This window comes from Temnothorax americanus, unplaced genomic scaffold, assembly GCF_048541705.1.
Source record: "Temnothorax americanus isolate GAGA-0224 unplaced genomic scaffold, ASM4854170v1 Scaffold270, whole genome shotgun sequence".
Taxonomy (NCBI): Eukaryota; Metazoa; Arthropoda; class Insecta; order Hymenoptera; family Formicidae; genus Temnothorax; species Temnothorax americanus.
The window spans coordinates 29,755-46,635 of record NW_027509412.1 but is presented as its reverse complement, the minus strand read 5'-3'; the positions used below and the strand labels follow the sequence as shown (position 1 = coordinate 46,635).

The following is a 16,881-nucleotide window of genomic DNA, read 5'->3' as shown; positions in this document are numbered from 1 at the left end:
CTATAATTGCTAACTACACTGTATTATGCATAATATTAATAATTTTATATAAATTTTAATGATTAAACATATATGGTCTATTTTAAGAACATATAGACATTAACAGGTAATGGGTTAATATGAGGACATACATTTTACATATGGACTATTATGGGGACATGGATGTATAAAATTGAAATTCTTATATATTTCAATACAATTTAAATCCAGCAACATAACTTTATAGCTATAATTGCTAACTACACTGTATTATGCATAATATTAATAATTTTATATGAATTTTAAATGACTAAACATGTATGGTCTATTTTAAGAACATATAGACATTAACAGGTAATGGGTTAATATGAGGACATACATTTTACATATGGACTATTATGGGGACATGGATGTATAAAATTGAAATTCTTATATATTTCAATACAATTTAAATCCAGCAACATAACTTTATAGCAATAATTGCTAACTACACTGTATTATGCATAATATTAATAATTTTATATGCATGGATAAATATCCATTGAGTGACTTTTAAAGTACACATAGAGACAATATATTGCCTTAACACATAAATTTTTCGCGCGTATCGGGACATATTGAAGCGCGTGCTTGTGTATGCATATTCGTGTATGTACCATAATTATTGGTTATCGGTATTATCACGAAACGGCACACTGTCTAAAGGTATATCGTATATTTAGACAAACTTGCATAGCGCATAAACATAAGCATAAGAAAATTAATTAATCCATATACATATGCATAAAGAAATAAATCAATCCGTTTTTTTATGCATATTGATATGCACCTATGCAAGTTTGTCTGGATTGATCTTTAATGCAACTAATATTTTATGTGCTCTATACCTAGTATATAAAGTAATCTATTATCTATGTTACTTTTTAAATATGATGTTTTCACATAAATCAAATGTTGATATATCAAACTATAAAATGACAGTCAGCCTCTAGCTATTTTGAAACAGCTGTTTGAATTGCTATTTCTCGAATAACCAACAATGATACAAGCAAATGCACATACGAGTACACACTCCGAATATGCGAATGAATTTATGTGTTAAGGTAATCTTGTCTCTGTGTATTTATTTTAAAAGTCCTCAAAAATACCCATGTATATAAAATTGTTGATATTATGCAAAATATGGTATAGTTATCAATTATAGCTATAAGGTAATATTACTGAGTTCAAAGTGGATTAAAATATATAAAGTTTCAATTTTATATATCCGTGTCCCCATAATAGTCCATACGTAAAATGTGTATATGTCCTCATATCAACCCATTGCCTATTAATATTTATATGTCCTTAAAATAGACCGTACATGTTAAATCATTTATAGCTTTGAGAAAAACGATATAGATGATTGCTAAAGGTAGCTATATTGATTAATCAATATTTACTGCTTCTAAATATTGTATAGTCTTTTTAAATGTCCTTGAAATATACCAAAAACATATATATATATATATATATATATATAATATATATATATATAATATTGTATTGTATCGATTTATTGTGTGTCCCCGTAGGGTTTACAAGGCGTTTTTTACGAGGAACGTACCCAAACCTCTTATACAAAATTTGCAATTCCCCTTCGTTCAATTCCTGGCCATGTGCGACCTCACACTTAATCTTTTTCCCTTCCCCTAACCCTCTCCCCTTCTTTCACGTCTTCGTTCGTCTCCTTCTACCTCTTCTTGTCTCCGTTCTTCTTTCCCGTCTACTTCCTGCCCTGGGTCTGCTGCTCATCATCCGCGCTCCTGCGAAGTTTCTCCTCCAAACTCTCTCGTGATCTCCTCCTTCTCTGACCTCCTCTCACCCCTACTCTCCTCCACTTTCTCTCCTAATCTCCCTTCTCACTCCGCTCTTTCTCTTTTATCCTCCCCTCCACCGATCTGTCCTCCACTATCTTTACCCTTAACCTATTTCCCGCTTTTCTTCTTGCCTCTAGATCCCTCCACTTCTCCTCCTCATTCCCCAGCCTAACCAGCAACGTTATCCAATCCCACTCAGACCTCCTCCCAATTTCCCCTCATCCTCCTTCCATTTCATCTCCCTTCCATCTCCCTCACTCTCCTCTAACCCCTGAGTGTGTTATCTGTCTAGCTCTTCCACCTCTCTTTTCCTTCTCCTTCTTTCCTCCTCTTGCTCTATCATCCATTCCTCCCCTCCCCCTTCTTCATCCAATACCCATCCCACCGATTCCTGCCAGCTACCGTTTCTTGATTTCCAACTCCTACATTTTTCCCATATATGCTCCCATGATTCCTCCCCATACTCACACACTCTACATTTCTTCTTCTCCTCCCCTTCCCAATATCTGTTCTTTTTCACCTCATTCCCTAATCTAAACCTCGCTACTCTTCTCCATCTACTCTCTCCCCATCCCTTCTTCAAATATCCCGGAATACCCCCTCCTTTTATCTACTTATACCATTTATTATACTTTGACTTCTCAATCTTCTCCCATCTCTCTCTCCTCTGCCTCTCCTTATCTCCCCCAACCAGCTTACCAAACCAATCATCCCCGTCTTCTCTCAACCTTTCCAATTCTTCTAATTTCACTCCTCTTTCTTCGAAAAACTTCCCTCTCTCTCTTTCCCAACTCGAGCCTGCTTTCCCTTCCCTCTCCCTTCCTTTCATCTCTTCCCAACACCGCCTCGCCAATTTGCTTCCTCTACCCTCTTCTAACTTTTTCTCAAATCTCTATGCTCTCATCCCCGCTCTCCCTCTTATCTTCTCCCTTTGCAACTCTTCCCTAACAAGGTACCACGGTGTTCTCCCGTACACTCCTAAGACCCATCTAATATACCTTTCTTCCATCCTTTCCATCCCTTCTCTTTCTCTCCATCCCCATATTTCTGCTCCATATCCCATCACCGTCCACACCAGCCTATCAAACAACCACAATCTTTTTCCCCAGTCTTTCCCAAATCGTCTCTTTCCTATCCCCCATACCTTTCCCATCACCGCCGCCGCTTTTCTAATCCTTTCCTTTACCTGCGCTTCCTGTCCTCCGTTCTTTTGGAACACATATCCCAGGTATCTAAATTCCTTTACCTCTCCTAATTCCTTCTTTTCCCATCTCCATCTTTTTTTACTTTCCCTCCCTCCTCCCTTCCTAAACCTCATTATTTTCGTTTTCTCCACATTCAACTCCAGTCTCTTCTTCCGTAAGTACTCCTCTAATCTTCCCAACATACTCCTCATTTGCTCCTCGTCCTCTGCGATTAGTACTACATCGTCAGCATATGCCAGCGTATATACCCTCTTACCTCCTAACATTATTCCTCCCCATTTTACCCTGCCCATTTCCTTCTCCATATCCGCTAGTAACACGTTAAACAATAACGGGCTTAGCGGGCACCCCTGTCTCACCCCCCTCCCCGTCCAGAATACCTCTCCTATATCGTTTCCTACCCTTACTCTACTTCTCGTCTCCCTCAGCAACTCCTCCGTCCTTCTCACCAGCCCTTCCCTTATTCCCCTTTCCCTCATTGCTTTTACTAGCACCCCTCTGTCTACCGAGTCAAATGCCGCTTTCAGATCTACAAAACATGCTATTAACTTTCCCCCTTTCTTCTCCAGCCTCCTATTCACCAAGTAGTTTAAAACATAGATATTATCCACCGTTCCCATTCCCCTTCTGAAGCCCGTCTGATTATGTGGTATAATTCCCTTCTCCTCAGACTCCTCTCTCAACCTTTCCGCAATAATGGCCGTGTACACCTTGTATAGCGACGACATTATTGTCACCCCTCTGTACTCCTCCACCTTTTCTCCTTCCCCTTTCTTTACGATTGGGACGATTAATCCCTCTCTCCAATTCTCCGGCCAACCTCCCCCCTTCCATACTCTGTTTATATATCTCCATGCCCAAGTCTCCAACTCCTTCCCCCCATATTTCCACACCTCACCTGGTATCCCATCCCTTCCCATTGCTTTTCCATCCTTTAGTTTCCTTATTGTCCCCCTCATTTCTTCTATGCTTATCTCCTTTTCCTCCTCTCCTTCCTTTTCTTCCCTCCTCCCGTCCTCTCCCATCCTCACCCTCCCCTCTACTCCACCTAACAGCTGCATAAAGTAGTCCTTCCATTCTTCCTCCTCAATCCCTTCCTGGATTCCTCTCCTCTTTCTTCTCTCCCTATTTACTATTTCCCATACCTCCGACTCTCTCCTTGCTTCCATCGCCCTTCTCTCCCATCTCAGATTCTCCTCCTCCTTCTTCCTCTTACACAGCTCCTTAAACTCCTTCCTCTTTTCTCTGTATGTGTTGCCTTCTTCCCTGCCTTTCCTCCATTCCCTCAGTTTTCTTCTCGCTTCCCTCTTTGTTTCTCTGCATTCTTCGTCCCACCACCCCACCTTCTTATTCCTGCTTCCCTTCACCTCCTTTTCTACCCCTATTATTGCCTCTACTATTCTCGTTTCCATATCGTCCCATTCCTTATTTATCTCTTCCTCTTTCTCTTCTACTTCCCCTATTCTTTCTTCGAACATCTTTACTCCTTCCTCATTCCACACTCCCCTGTTTCTTTTCTTCCACTTTCCCCCTCTGTCCTCCTCCATGCTCCCCCATACCGCCATTTCCAAGGGATGATGGTCTGAGTCCACTCTATCCCCCACCGTCATGCTCTCGATTTTCTCCCTTTTCTCTCCATCCCCTATCACATAGTCTATCACTGTCTCCCCTCTTCCTCCCGTAAATGTAAATTCCCCCTCCTCATCCCCTCTCACATTCCCATTGAATATCTCCCACCCTCTCTCCTCTACACATTTCACCAGCAACCTCCACTCTCTATCCATCTTTTTATCTTTTGATTTTCTTCCTCTTTCCCTCAGCCCTCTCCCCTCCTCCTCTTCTACTCTCCCTCCTTCCTGCCCCGTCCTTGCATTGAAATCTCCTCCAATTATCGTAATTCTTCCTTCCTCTTTCTCTTCCATACAATGCCCTAGTTCCTGTAAGGTCTCCTCCATTCTCTCCTTCTTTGCATACACCCCTATAATCTTCCAGTTCTCGTCACCTATTCTAACCTTTCCCACTATCATTCCTTCCTTGTCAATTTCTATTTCCGTTCCCTTCTCTTTTAACCCCTTTCTTATTCCCATTATCATCCCTCCTATTGCTCTTCCTTTTTTGTTCTTCTTTCCCGCCATTTGCACTCCCCATTCATATCCTGTTGGCATTCTCCCCCTTATTCTTTCCCAGCCCTTTTCTCCTATCCAGGTCTCTATCAAGACTATCACATCTTCTTTCTTTAGCCCCTCCCAAAACTCCTTATCTTTGTTTTCCAAACCAGCTACGTTCCAGAATACTATCCTCCACACTGATCTCCTTCTTCCCTCCACCTCTCTTCTGACCACCTCCTTGCCCTTCTCTGCTATCATTCCTTTCTCCTCTTTCCCTATTATTCCCCCATCTCCATTCCTTCTTCTCTCTCTCCTGCCTTGCCTCCCTCCTCTTCCTTCTCTCCTCCGCTCTCCTTTCTAACCTTTCCCCTTTCATCCTTTAGCACCTCCTCTTCCATATCCCATCTCCACCATATATTTTCCAACCTTATTCTGCCTGCTTTTATCCACGCCCTCCTTCCCTCTCTTTCCTCTCTTCTCGCTATCTCTCTCAGTTTTCAATTCACCCTTCTTTCCTCCCACGACAGGTCCTCCGTTATTCTCTCTTTTCTGCCCACCAGTCTCCTTTTTTTTCCATCACCTCCCATTTTTGCTCTTCATTCTCTAACTTCAGCAACACCATTTCCCTTCTTTTATCCATATCCCCCCCTATTTTCTTTACTTCTAAAATTTCTTTACTTTGGCTCCTATTCCCTCCAATAGCTTTTCCACCTTTTGTCTTCTCCCTCCTTCTTTTACTTCTAATCCCCTTATCACTACATTCTTTCTTCTCTCTTCCCCCTTCCATCAGCCTTACACCACACCACACACGCACACGCACACACACACACACACACACACACACACACCAGGCTGACCTAATTTTGAGGTCTAGCTAGCAGCGCCAAGTTTTTTGACAAGAAAAATTTATGTTATTTAATAAAATATTTTTATTTTTTGTGTACTGTTACCTCTGTAATTCTTTGCGATGCGATTAAATCTTTTAAAATACATATATAAACTTTGTATTTAAATACCTTGTATTTCCTTGTTGGATTTAAATATTTTAATAAAATATTTGTATTTTGTACTGTTACCTCTGTGTAATTCTTCATGATTCAATCTTTTATTCTAATCGAAGAAAAGCAGTGGTAATATTGTACCTCAAAAAAACCTAAGTAACAAGTGGTAGAGGTAATCTTTGTATCTCGAAAAATACACTGAGAAAAAAAATTGTTAATTCCAAGAAATATTTAGTTCGGTACGTTCAACTAAACATTTTAGTTAGTTAAGTAAATATTAATTGTTTCAACAATTTATTTCGTTTTTTAAATCAAGAATTAATTAATTCAACTAATATTTAGTTAACTAACTAAAATGTTTAGCTAAACGTATCGGACTAAATATTTCTTGGGATTGACACATTTTTTTTCTCAATGTATGTTCTCTGTAATTGGCGCTGTAATTTAAAAAGAGATATCATTTCTTTTTTGTAATTGTAATAAAATAATAGATCACTTGAAGCGCGACTCATTTTTCATAAGGTAACGTAATTTTGTGATGTGTATCACTTGAGTAATAATTTTTTGGAAATAAAAATACTACTGTTTAGGTTTTTTCGAGATTTTTCAAGGTACAAAGATTACGTCTACCACTTGTTACTTAGATTTTTTTGAGGTATAATACTACCACGTCTACCACTGTTTTTTTTTCAAGGTAACAACATATTTGGAAATAAAAATACTACTGTTTAGTTTTTTCGAGATTTTTCGAGATACAAAGATTACGTCTACCACTTGTTACTTCGGTTTTTTCGCGATAAAGATACTACTGCTTAGGTTTTTTCGAGAGTTTTCGAGATACATACAAAAGATTACGTCTACCACTTGTTACTTCGGTTTTTTTCGAGGTAAAGATACTACTGCTTAGGTTTTTTCGAGATTTTTCAAAATACAAAGATTACGTCTACCACTTGTTACTTAGATTTTTTTGAGGTATAATAGTACCACTGTTTTTTTTTCGAGGTAACAACATATACACTACTATGCGTGTACTTGGCGCCTTTCTTTACCTTTTTTTTAAAAAAAGTAATTTTGTACAGATATCACGCTTTTTTGTAATATTACGCATTGTATAAACAGTATGTACAGGGTGTTATTTCGAGGTATAATACTACCACTTTGTTTTTTTCGAGGTAACAACATAATACATATATACTACTATGCGTGTACTTGGCGCATTTTTTTACCTTTTTTTAAAAAAGGTAATTTTGTACGGATATCACGCCTTTTTGTAGTGTTACGCATCTTAATCTTAACAGAAAAAAATTACATCTTATAAAGAAATGTGTCTGAAGTTGTAAATATATATATATACACATTGCCGGACATTGCTTTTATGTAAAATATGCATGTATATTACGTTGCTTGTATAAATTATTTCTTACCAACTTTTTCCAAAAATAATATATAAATACCTTTAGCACCTGTAGGCCATCGTTTATTTTCTATAATTTTTCCATCATCAAATTCAATCCAAAATGTTTTTTCTCTACACATACTTGTATAATGACCATCTTCAATAGATGTACCCTGATGAAATATAGTATTCATTACTTTATACTGCTGTTTCGCTATCGATATCTTAGTTGTTGATATGCCAGTTAAATTAAATGTCTGTCGTATTTTCACTAATTTATTATCCTGTGACAAGAACAAAATTAAATGAATGATAACTATTTCTTTCGTCAACGTTAATTCATTTCTAAATACTAGATTTCCTGCACAAAATTGGCATGTTTTTCCATATAACGGACCCCAATTTAAAAATGTATCCTTTAATAAATTATTAAGACCGTGACTCTTTTACGCGACGCGACGGGTTGCGAGTACCCGAGATGTTGAGATCTCGATAACGATGAGTGAACGGATCAAGTTCTAAGTAGGCTTGATCGATAGCTTGAGGTCCAATTAGGGGGGGGGGGTTTCTCTCATAATATTCCGCTGCGTGCCCTACGAGCGGAGATATTGCGACGCAAAGTCCAAATGTGAAAATTTATTTTTAAGATACGAATACGTATATACTTCTAACGCCGACGTCTTATATAATGACGTCTTAATCAGAAACGTCACTTTCACTTTTTCGACACTGGTGGCAAGCGGTTCTGATTATACAATATAATTATATACGATACGGTTATACATATTGACCTAAAAAATAAAATAATGTATTAATATGATATTATGGCTATACGGTCAACGTGACACTACAAATGCTTCGAAGCATTCCTCTTCTCTTTTCTTTCAATGAAAAAAGAAGGAGAAGAAGAACGCTCCAGAGCATTTGTATCACGTTGACCGTAGCCTATACATCAAGATATATATAATATCAACAACCTGTTCACCGTTCTCTGGATAGAATTGTAACACTGCTCTTGCGCTTCTTGACAGACATGCATACAACGTTGATAAGAAACGATATAAACGTCTTGTAGGATTGTGCAAAGTTTTGCTTGCATAGCACAACCACAAGCGCAGAAATACTGACAGCCCCATCAAACGTACCAGCTTTAAATGGCAATCCTTGACCTAAAAAATAAAATAATGTATTAATATGATATTATGGCTATGGTCAACGTGACACTACAAATGCATCGAAGCATTCCTCTTCTCTTTTCTTTCAATGAAGAAAGAAGGAGAAGAAGAACGCTCCAGAGCATTTATATCACGTTGACCGTAGCCTATATATCAAGATATATATAATATCAACAACCTGTTCTCACCGTTCTCTGGATAGAATTGTGACACTGCTCTTGCGCTTCTTGACAGACATGCATACAACGTTGATAAGAAACGATATAAACGTCTTGTAGAATTGTGCAAAGTTTTGCTTGCATAGCACAACCACAAGCGCAGAAATACTGACAGCCCCATCAAACGTACCAGCTTTAAATGGCAATCCTTGACCTAAAAAATAAAATAATGTATTAATATGATATTATGGCTACGGTCAACGTGACACTACAAATGCTTCGAAGCATTCCTCTTCTCTTTTCTTTCAATGAAGAAAGAAGGAGAAGAAGAACGCTCCAGAGCATTTGTATCACGTTGACCGTAGCCTATATATCATTCATCGCACAAAATTTTTTAATTGCAAATCGGAAACGTACCTCGAGTTGAGCTCTTCTGCGATCAACGAAGTCGGGATCGAACGTGTCAGTCGTCACTTTCTGCCAAGCGTAGAGAACCTTCTTTTCCGGCAGCGATAGTAGATGGGTGCGTTCAGCCGATACTCCGCTAGCCTAGCAATCGTGAGCAGTCGCTCGTTTTTTCTCCTTTTAATCCTTTGGGTCAAAGGAGAGGAAACAAGCGAAAACGAGCGACTACTCACGATTGCTAGGCTAGCGAAGTATCGGCTGAACGCACCCAATGTAGGGATACGAAATCTTTAGATAAGCACAAAGCAATTCAATTCAGTATATCGCCGGCACGATTACGGTGTTACTGCCGTTTCGCGTACGCGCGTATGCGCGCGTTGTCGCACCTTACCTCGCGACGCGTAATAAAGAGTCACACGATCGGTCTCGCTCCGCGCGTACTACCGTGTCTCTCGATCGATCGAGATAGGTTAACTGATCAGATGATGAACTGACTGACAGGATAGCGCTCTAAACGAACGCACTGTCTGCACTGCACTGCACTGCGACACTAACGCCGCTAGCCGCCAGTGTCGAAAAAGTGAAAGTGACGTTCTCTGTTTGTTACATGTATGTTATAAAGAAAAGCGGTTGACGGAAACGACGTATCTTAAAAATAAATTTTCGCATTTGGACTTTGCGTCGCAATATCTCCGCTCGTAGGGCACGTAGCGGAATATTATGAGAGAAACCCCCCCCCCCCTAATTGGACCCCAAGCTATCGATCAAGCCTACTTAGAACTTGATCCGTTCACTCGTTATCGAGATCTCAACATCTCGGGTACTCGCAACCCGTCGCGTCGCGTAAAAGAGTCACGGTCGGTCTCGCTCCGCGTGTACTCGGCGCGATACACTACCGTGTCTCTTGATCCAACAGTTCTTTTTCTGCTCTAGCCGTCGCTTCTTCCTCTATTTCTTTCCTTTTCCTTTTCTGTATAAGATCCAGGACAGAACCTAAGCTATCCGTTCTTTCTCTCTGCTTTGCAAGCCCCTCCGCCTTTGTTGGCCTGCCTCTCGCTTTTTTCTCCCTTTCGCCTTCTCTCTTCTTCCCTTTATTTCCCTGCTGTTCACTTTCTATTCCTATTTCCTCCCCTGACTTCATTTGCCGCTCTTACCTCTGCCTATCCCTCTTACTCTTTATTCTATCTAATTCACTTCTCCCTATGTCCTATACTCTATGCCCTGCCTCGCTTGTCCTACTTTGTCTCTAATCTCTCGTTGAGTCGTCCCTCTACTCCCACCAACGTTCCTGCCTCACCGCGCGCTGAGCACGCGGCACTGGTCGCCTACCGCGACACCCCTCTACTCCCGCTATCGTTCGTGCCGAATCCGCCTATGTGATTCTCCACTTCTCTACTCTTCTCTGCTTTCTACCCGCTACTCCACCACTCACCCTTCCTCCTCCTTGCTCTCTTACCTCCACACCTCCTCATTCCGTCTCTTTCTCCCTCCTTTGCCTCCTTCAACTCTCACTTTTCTATCCTTTCCTAACGCACACTCTCACACCTGTCACCTCTTATGTTCCGGAAACGGACTATAATACACATATATATAATATACATAATATATAATATATAATACTAGATTTTTTGCCCGCGCTTTGCGCGGGCTCAAAATCTATTCCCCTTTCCCAAAACTCACTCATTAATTAAAAGCACCAATAGAACCCCATAAAACCAAATTTTCAATCCCATAGTAGCCATCTCCATAAAATTAGTAACTTTTGGTACCAAAATCAACAAAAAATTAGAAAAATTTTGGCACCGGTTTCAAGAAAATTGATCCATTAATAAAAAATTAAACATCTTCCAAAAATTTTAAAAATTTTGGCACTGGTTTCAAAAAAATCGGTCAATTAATAATTATTATTTCTTAAAATTTTAATAATTTCCAAACCGGTTTCTAAAAATCGGTAACAAAAAATTATCCATAAAAATTATCCATTAAAAAAATTATCCATAAAAAATTCACTTTGATATCTCAAAGTATGCGGAAATTGGAGCAATCACGTATATTTTTTTTAACAAAAATCGTAAACCATTTTACTATTAGCAATTTTTCTAATTCTATTACATTTTTTAGTTCTTTCTACCCCTATATCTATATATATAAGTACCTGACGTCTGTATGTCTGTCTGTCTGACGGCGAACTACTTGTTATTTTCCAAGAAATTGAAAAAATTTCGTAACCGGTTTTCAAAAACCGGTCTTAATTGCTCGCGACAGTCACAAATTAAAGTGACTGATTAATTCCCGCAAAATTTCAAAAACTTCTGATACCGGCTTCCAAAAAGATCGGTTACAAAAAATTATACACTTTATAGCACTCGCCGGAAAATTCTACCTGTTTCATAAACTCTTTGAAATTCGGTCAATTATTTCCCGAAAAATTAGAAAAACCGGTTTCCAGAAAATCGGTAACAAATCCTACATACAACATATTTCATTTAAAATGAATCGCCCTATGAACAATTTAATTCCCGAAAATTATAAAAAAAAAAATTTATTTTTTTTGCCTTTGCAGCTTTCTTTATTTCATAATTTAGTGCTGCTCTTAGCAAAAAATCATCCTGACCGTCTTCTAACGTACATTTTTAAAAAAATCACGTATATTTTTTTAAACAAAGATCGGAAACGTACGTTATAAGAAAATCAGTACATTAATAAAAAATTAAACTCGCGGTTTCAAAAAAATCAGCATATACAATTCTTTGAGATTCGGTCAATTATTTCCAGAAAAATTGGAAAAATTTTGGAACCGGTTTCCAAAAAGATCGGTAACGAAAAATTATACACTTTATGGCAATCTCCGGGAAATTTTACCCCTACTTCATATACAATTCTTTGCGATTCGGTCAATTAATTCCCGAAAAATTGGACAAATTTCGTAACCAGTTTCCAAAAAAATCAATAACGAAAAATTGTACACTTTATGGCACTCTCTAAAACATTCTACCCTTACTTCATATATTATTCTTCGAGATTTGGTCAATTAATTCTCGTAAAATTTGAAAAAATTTCGGAACCGATTTCTAAAAAAATCGGTAACAAAAAATTGGCCGCGACATTTTCATCCCCGGGAAATTCTACCTCTATTTCATATACTTTTGGTAAAAATTTGGTCCACTAACGAATGAGTAGTTCGCGTACAGACAGACAGACAGACAGACAGACGTGACTTATACATATAGATATGATATAATATACAGGGTGCCCTAGAATTCTTGGTACTTTTTTCATATTTAGATAGAGCGAGCCAAACTGAGTCAAAAAGTCATGTATCATTTTGCAATTTTCGCAATAGTTGACGAGTTATTAACGATTAAAAATCGACGTATTAGCCCGCCCTCCGTCAAATCCAAGCGCGCGGCGAGATGCGGCCGCCCCGCGGTCGGCGCACGGGCAGTTGTTTACTACAAGCGGCGATGATTACGCACGAGCGGCGTAACGCCGGGCCCCTGTCCTAAGCGATGATAGTTTCTCGCCTTTTTTAAATAAAAATAAAATTTTCTAACAACATAAAAAATTTTTTTGTGCGTACGTATGTACATATGTGTGCACATGCATACACAGGAAAATATCAATTCTACTGCTTAAAAAAGCGATTACTTAATTTATCTTTTTTTTTTTAGTAAGTAACGGTTGTCTTTAAGCAAGAATATTTTCTTGATAATAGTCTTAAAATGTACAAATTTTAGAAAGAGCCTTTATTATGTACTCGAAAAAAGAATTTATACTTCTTCAAAGAACATAATAAAATTTTATCAAAGAAAAGTCAAAATAATAAATAAAATAATATGAGGACTCGAGATTAAAATAGGAGAAGGCTATGAGGGTCAGACGCAGATCACAGTGCGTAATATCAGAAATAAGTGATTTATTCGTCGTTTTGATACATTACATCGATCCGTATACGTTTCGGCTCAGTTTTGAGCCATCTTCAGCGGTAGTTACAGAAATTAAGTTACACGTTCTCCGTACCGTATGGTGAGTTTACTGATTCAAAGTATCAGAAACATAGACTAATTGATCCATATCTGTAAATTTGTTCAATTAATGTTGAGATATTAAAAAGATCCCTTAGGAAACTCACCATTCGGTCTGAAAAACGTGGAATACAGAGCCATGTATACATAATGAATACTCTCTGCGAGAAGACTTGACGATCTTTATCGACACGACACATGCACAGCAATGATATGAAAGGTCTTGCAAGAAGAGGTATGTCATAGGTCAACACACCGGCGAGGATTATAACAAAGCACGATTTGACACCGTCTCAAAATGACACGGATATTTTGCATCATGCATATGTCACGGTTTTGAGCAAATTGTAATCCATGTTCATGAACTTTGGTCGTTGGCAAATCGGGGTTTTACTATTGGTACATGCAATATTGTGACGGTGTCAAATCGTGCTTTGTTATAATCCTCGCCGGTGTGTTGGCCTACGACATGCCTCTTCTTGCAAGACCTTTTATATTATCAGAGAGAAGAATGAGAGACGACACGGCCCGGTTTTAGGTGATCCGCGAACGCGATACGCCCTCTGGGATCGACGTAAAACGTGCACATGAACTACGTAGCCACCGTCCACGTTTGGGCCACGGGGTAACACATACGTGCACGATTTAGGTTGCGTTCCGTGCTAATGTCGGTAACGCAAAGTTATTGATTTTTCGTTATGTGAGCGAGCGAGAAGGTATAAGAGTGAGCGAGATGACAATAAGAGCGAGCGAGACAGTAATTGGAGTGAGCGAGATGAGAATAACACATGCAGAAGGCTCGGGGGTGGGGATCTGATCGAGGATCGAGCATCGAGTCTTTTCCTTGCGCGCCGTTGTTCTTATCTGGCTCACTCCTGTTACTGTCCTACTCGCTCTTATTAACGAATTAATTACGAACTTATTACTTCTTATAGTACTACTGTGACACTTATATATTATACTGTTTATATGTTGCATCCAGTCGTCCACCGGTCATACTTTTTCTAACGCGACGATGTATGTACACGCATTTTTTTTTTTTATGTTTTTTTTTTTTTTTTTTTTTTTAAGCAGGGAGGGGAAAATGCCTGACGCACACCCGCGTCGGCCGTCCGGCGGGGTAGTGTGGGGCTTGCACCCACTAAAAACCCCTTCCTTTCATTCTATATACCAAAGGGAATTTTATATATAGATTAGGATTAGGATTAGGATTATGTCCGAAAGGTTTAGAATGACAAATATATGTTTGTATTACATCATATCAAATATATTATAATAAAAGAAATATATAAAAGTTTATGAATAAAAATAATAATTAATATTTCCTCGTCCTCTTCCTCTTCCACCTTGTCTTCTTCCTCTTCCACTTTGTCCTCTTCCTCTTCCACCTTGTCCTCTTCCTCTTCCACTTTGTCCTCTTCCTCTCCCACCTCGCCCTCGTCCTCGTCCTCGCCCTCTCCTACCTCTTTGAGAGGCAGCTATTGCCTTGGCAATTATTGTACCTAATTGTTCGCTCTGAAACATTAACAATAAGAAAAATAATGAAACAGCATGTTCATGATATTTATGATATGAGTATAACAAATATAACTTTATAATTATAACTGCACTGAGTTATACACAAAAAAAAAATTTAACTCAACAAAATGTATATACAAATTTAACATTTGTTGAGCCAAATAATTTCTTTTTTCAGTGCACAGATATAAGTATTTATCTAACTAATGCTTGATTTCTTCACCTCTAGATGAGTTCTCGATAACTTTATCCAACAGATATCTTTCAGAATTGGTTTTCTTATTGATCGATTCTGGGATATAGGTGTGTTGGATAAAGTCATCGAGAGATGAAAAAATTGGGTATAAATAAAGGACTTAATTTTTTAAATTACAGGTGTTTTCTAGCAACGATACTGTGTAACACAGAGTATTATATTTCATTTTTTAACAACAAACAACAAAGATGAAACGATTCAGGCTACGTTCAAAAACATTACCCGGGTACACTAGGATATACTTTCCTCTCTTTCTAACTCACTGAGATAGAAAGGGAGGCAAGTATATCCGAGTGTACCCGGGTGACGTTTCTGAACGCACCCTCACTGTGTTTCACAGTGTCGTTTCTGTAAAGCACCCATGTAATTAAAAATTTAACACTTAAATTTAATTGGAAAACGTCTGCTGCTGGCGTCATCAACGCCGTAGACGCGGTCGTCGTCGTTGCCGTCGGCGCCGTGGTCGTCGTCGTTGCCGTCGGCGCCGCGGTCGTCGTCGTTGCCGTCGACGCCGCGGTCGTCGTCGTTGCCGTCGGCGCCGTGGTCGTCGTCGTTGCCGTCGGCGCCGCGGTCGTCGTCGTTGCCGTCGACGTTGCGGTCGTCGTCGTTACCGTCGACGCCGCGCTTGTCGTCGACGCCGCCGTCGTTGTGGACATCGTCGTCTTCTTCGGCGTCTTGGGAATATAACTGAAAAAGAAAAATTATTGAAAATTAATACATATTAATTAGAGCTTATTACAGTAATGATGTAATACATAATTATTCACTTACGGCTTCGTAAAATGCGGACCTGCGGAGACGATGTTGGCACACATGACACGCGACGTGGCGAACAATATGACGAACTGCGACGTCTGGACTCACTTGTTGATATCGCGAGTCACGACGCGCTGCCGCGCGCCACTTCTCCGTCTTACCCCCTTCTGAGGAAGCCATGCGATTCGCTTAAAAACACTTTCTTTATTGTTTTGAAAAGATTCTTTCTCTTTCGCGATAGACAACAGTGGAGTCTTTCCATTCGAAGCATTTGCCAGAGCTGGTACTATTTGCTGCGATCAGTATATTTTATTCGTACACTAGTCGAAATATTAAACTGATTTTTCATTGTCTAAGACGCTGTCTCGAGTGAATTCAGTTGACATTAATTGTTCACACAACAATTAATAGATTATCGGCTAGATTACGTTAATTTTGTGCACATTTTGTGCGCAACAAACTAAGTTTATTTTTATTTTTTAATATTTTATTTCTTGAAGCGTACGTATTAATATTTTGTTTCTTTTTTTCGCTTCATTTTACTTTTTATTTTTTTATTTTTCTGCATTTTAAAACGTGTAGTAATTTTAATACAGAAAAATACAGAAGAAGTTATTTCTTATTAAGGACTCTTTTACGAATACGAGCATAAATTAATTAATTGCAAAATGAGTGATCAGTATTTAGAAAGTGTATATGAAAAATGTGCGTTTAAAAATTGTCGCAATGGTGTTTTTTCCACGGGGTCGCATTTATTTCGATTTCCATCAAGTACAGATGCAAGACACAAATTATGGATACGTAATAGTGGTAAGTTTTTTTACACTATTAGACGCACATGCATGCATAAATATACGTAATACATACATACGTACGTACATACATATACATATACATACATACATACATACATACATACATATATATATATATATATATATATATATAGATATTGACAAAATTATAGGCATCCTAATTTTCATCGAAATTTTACTCAATTTTAAATTAGTAACTCCGCGTAACTCCGCGAAAAATGATCA

At 38.6% G+C, this 16,881-nt stretch overlaps 2 protein-coding genes across 2 annotated transcripts; both read right to left on the bottom strand.

Annotated features, from left to right (window-relative positions):
- Positions 1-6,186: 6,186 nt before the first annotated feature.
- On the bottom strand, positions 6,187-11,028 carry LOC143899529 (uncharacterized). The gene is made up of 7 exons (XM_077409873.1): positions 10,984-11,028; positions 9,678-9,796; positions 9,520-9,574; positions 9,299-9,430; positions 8,912-9,095; positions 8,526-8,717; positions 6,187-8,339 (listed from the first exon to the last, which is right to left on the bottom strand). The coding sequence occupies exons 1-6, from the start codon at positions 11,026-11,028 to the stop codon at positions 8,530-8,532; spliced, it is 723 nt and encodes a 240-aa protein (XP_077265999.1). The 3' UTR covers positions 6,187-8,339; positions 8,526-8,529.
- A 2,122-nt stretch (positions 11,029-13,150) lies between these two features.
- LOC143899526 (uncharacterized) lies at positions 13,151-16,413 on the bottom strand. Its single transcript, XM_077409870.1, has 2 exons — positions 15,857-16,413; positions 13,151-15,772 (listed from the first exon to the last, which is right to left on the bottom strand). The coding sequence occupies exons 1-2, from the start codon at positions 16,019-16,021 to the stop codon at positions 15,461-15,463; spliced, it is 477 nt and encodes a 158-aa protein (XP_077265996.1). The 5' UTR covers positions 16,022-16,413; the 3' UTR covers positions 13,151-15,460.
- Between the last annotated feature and the right edge of the window lie 468 nt (positions 16,414-16,881).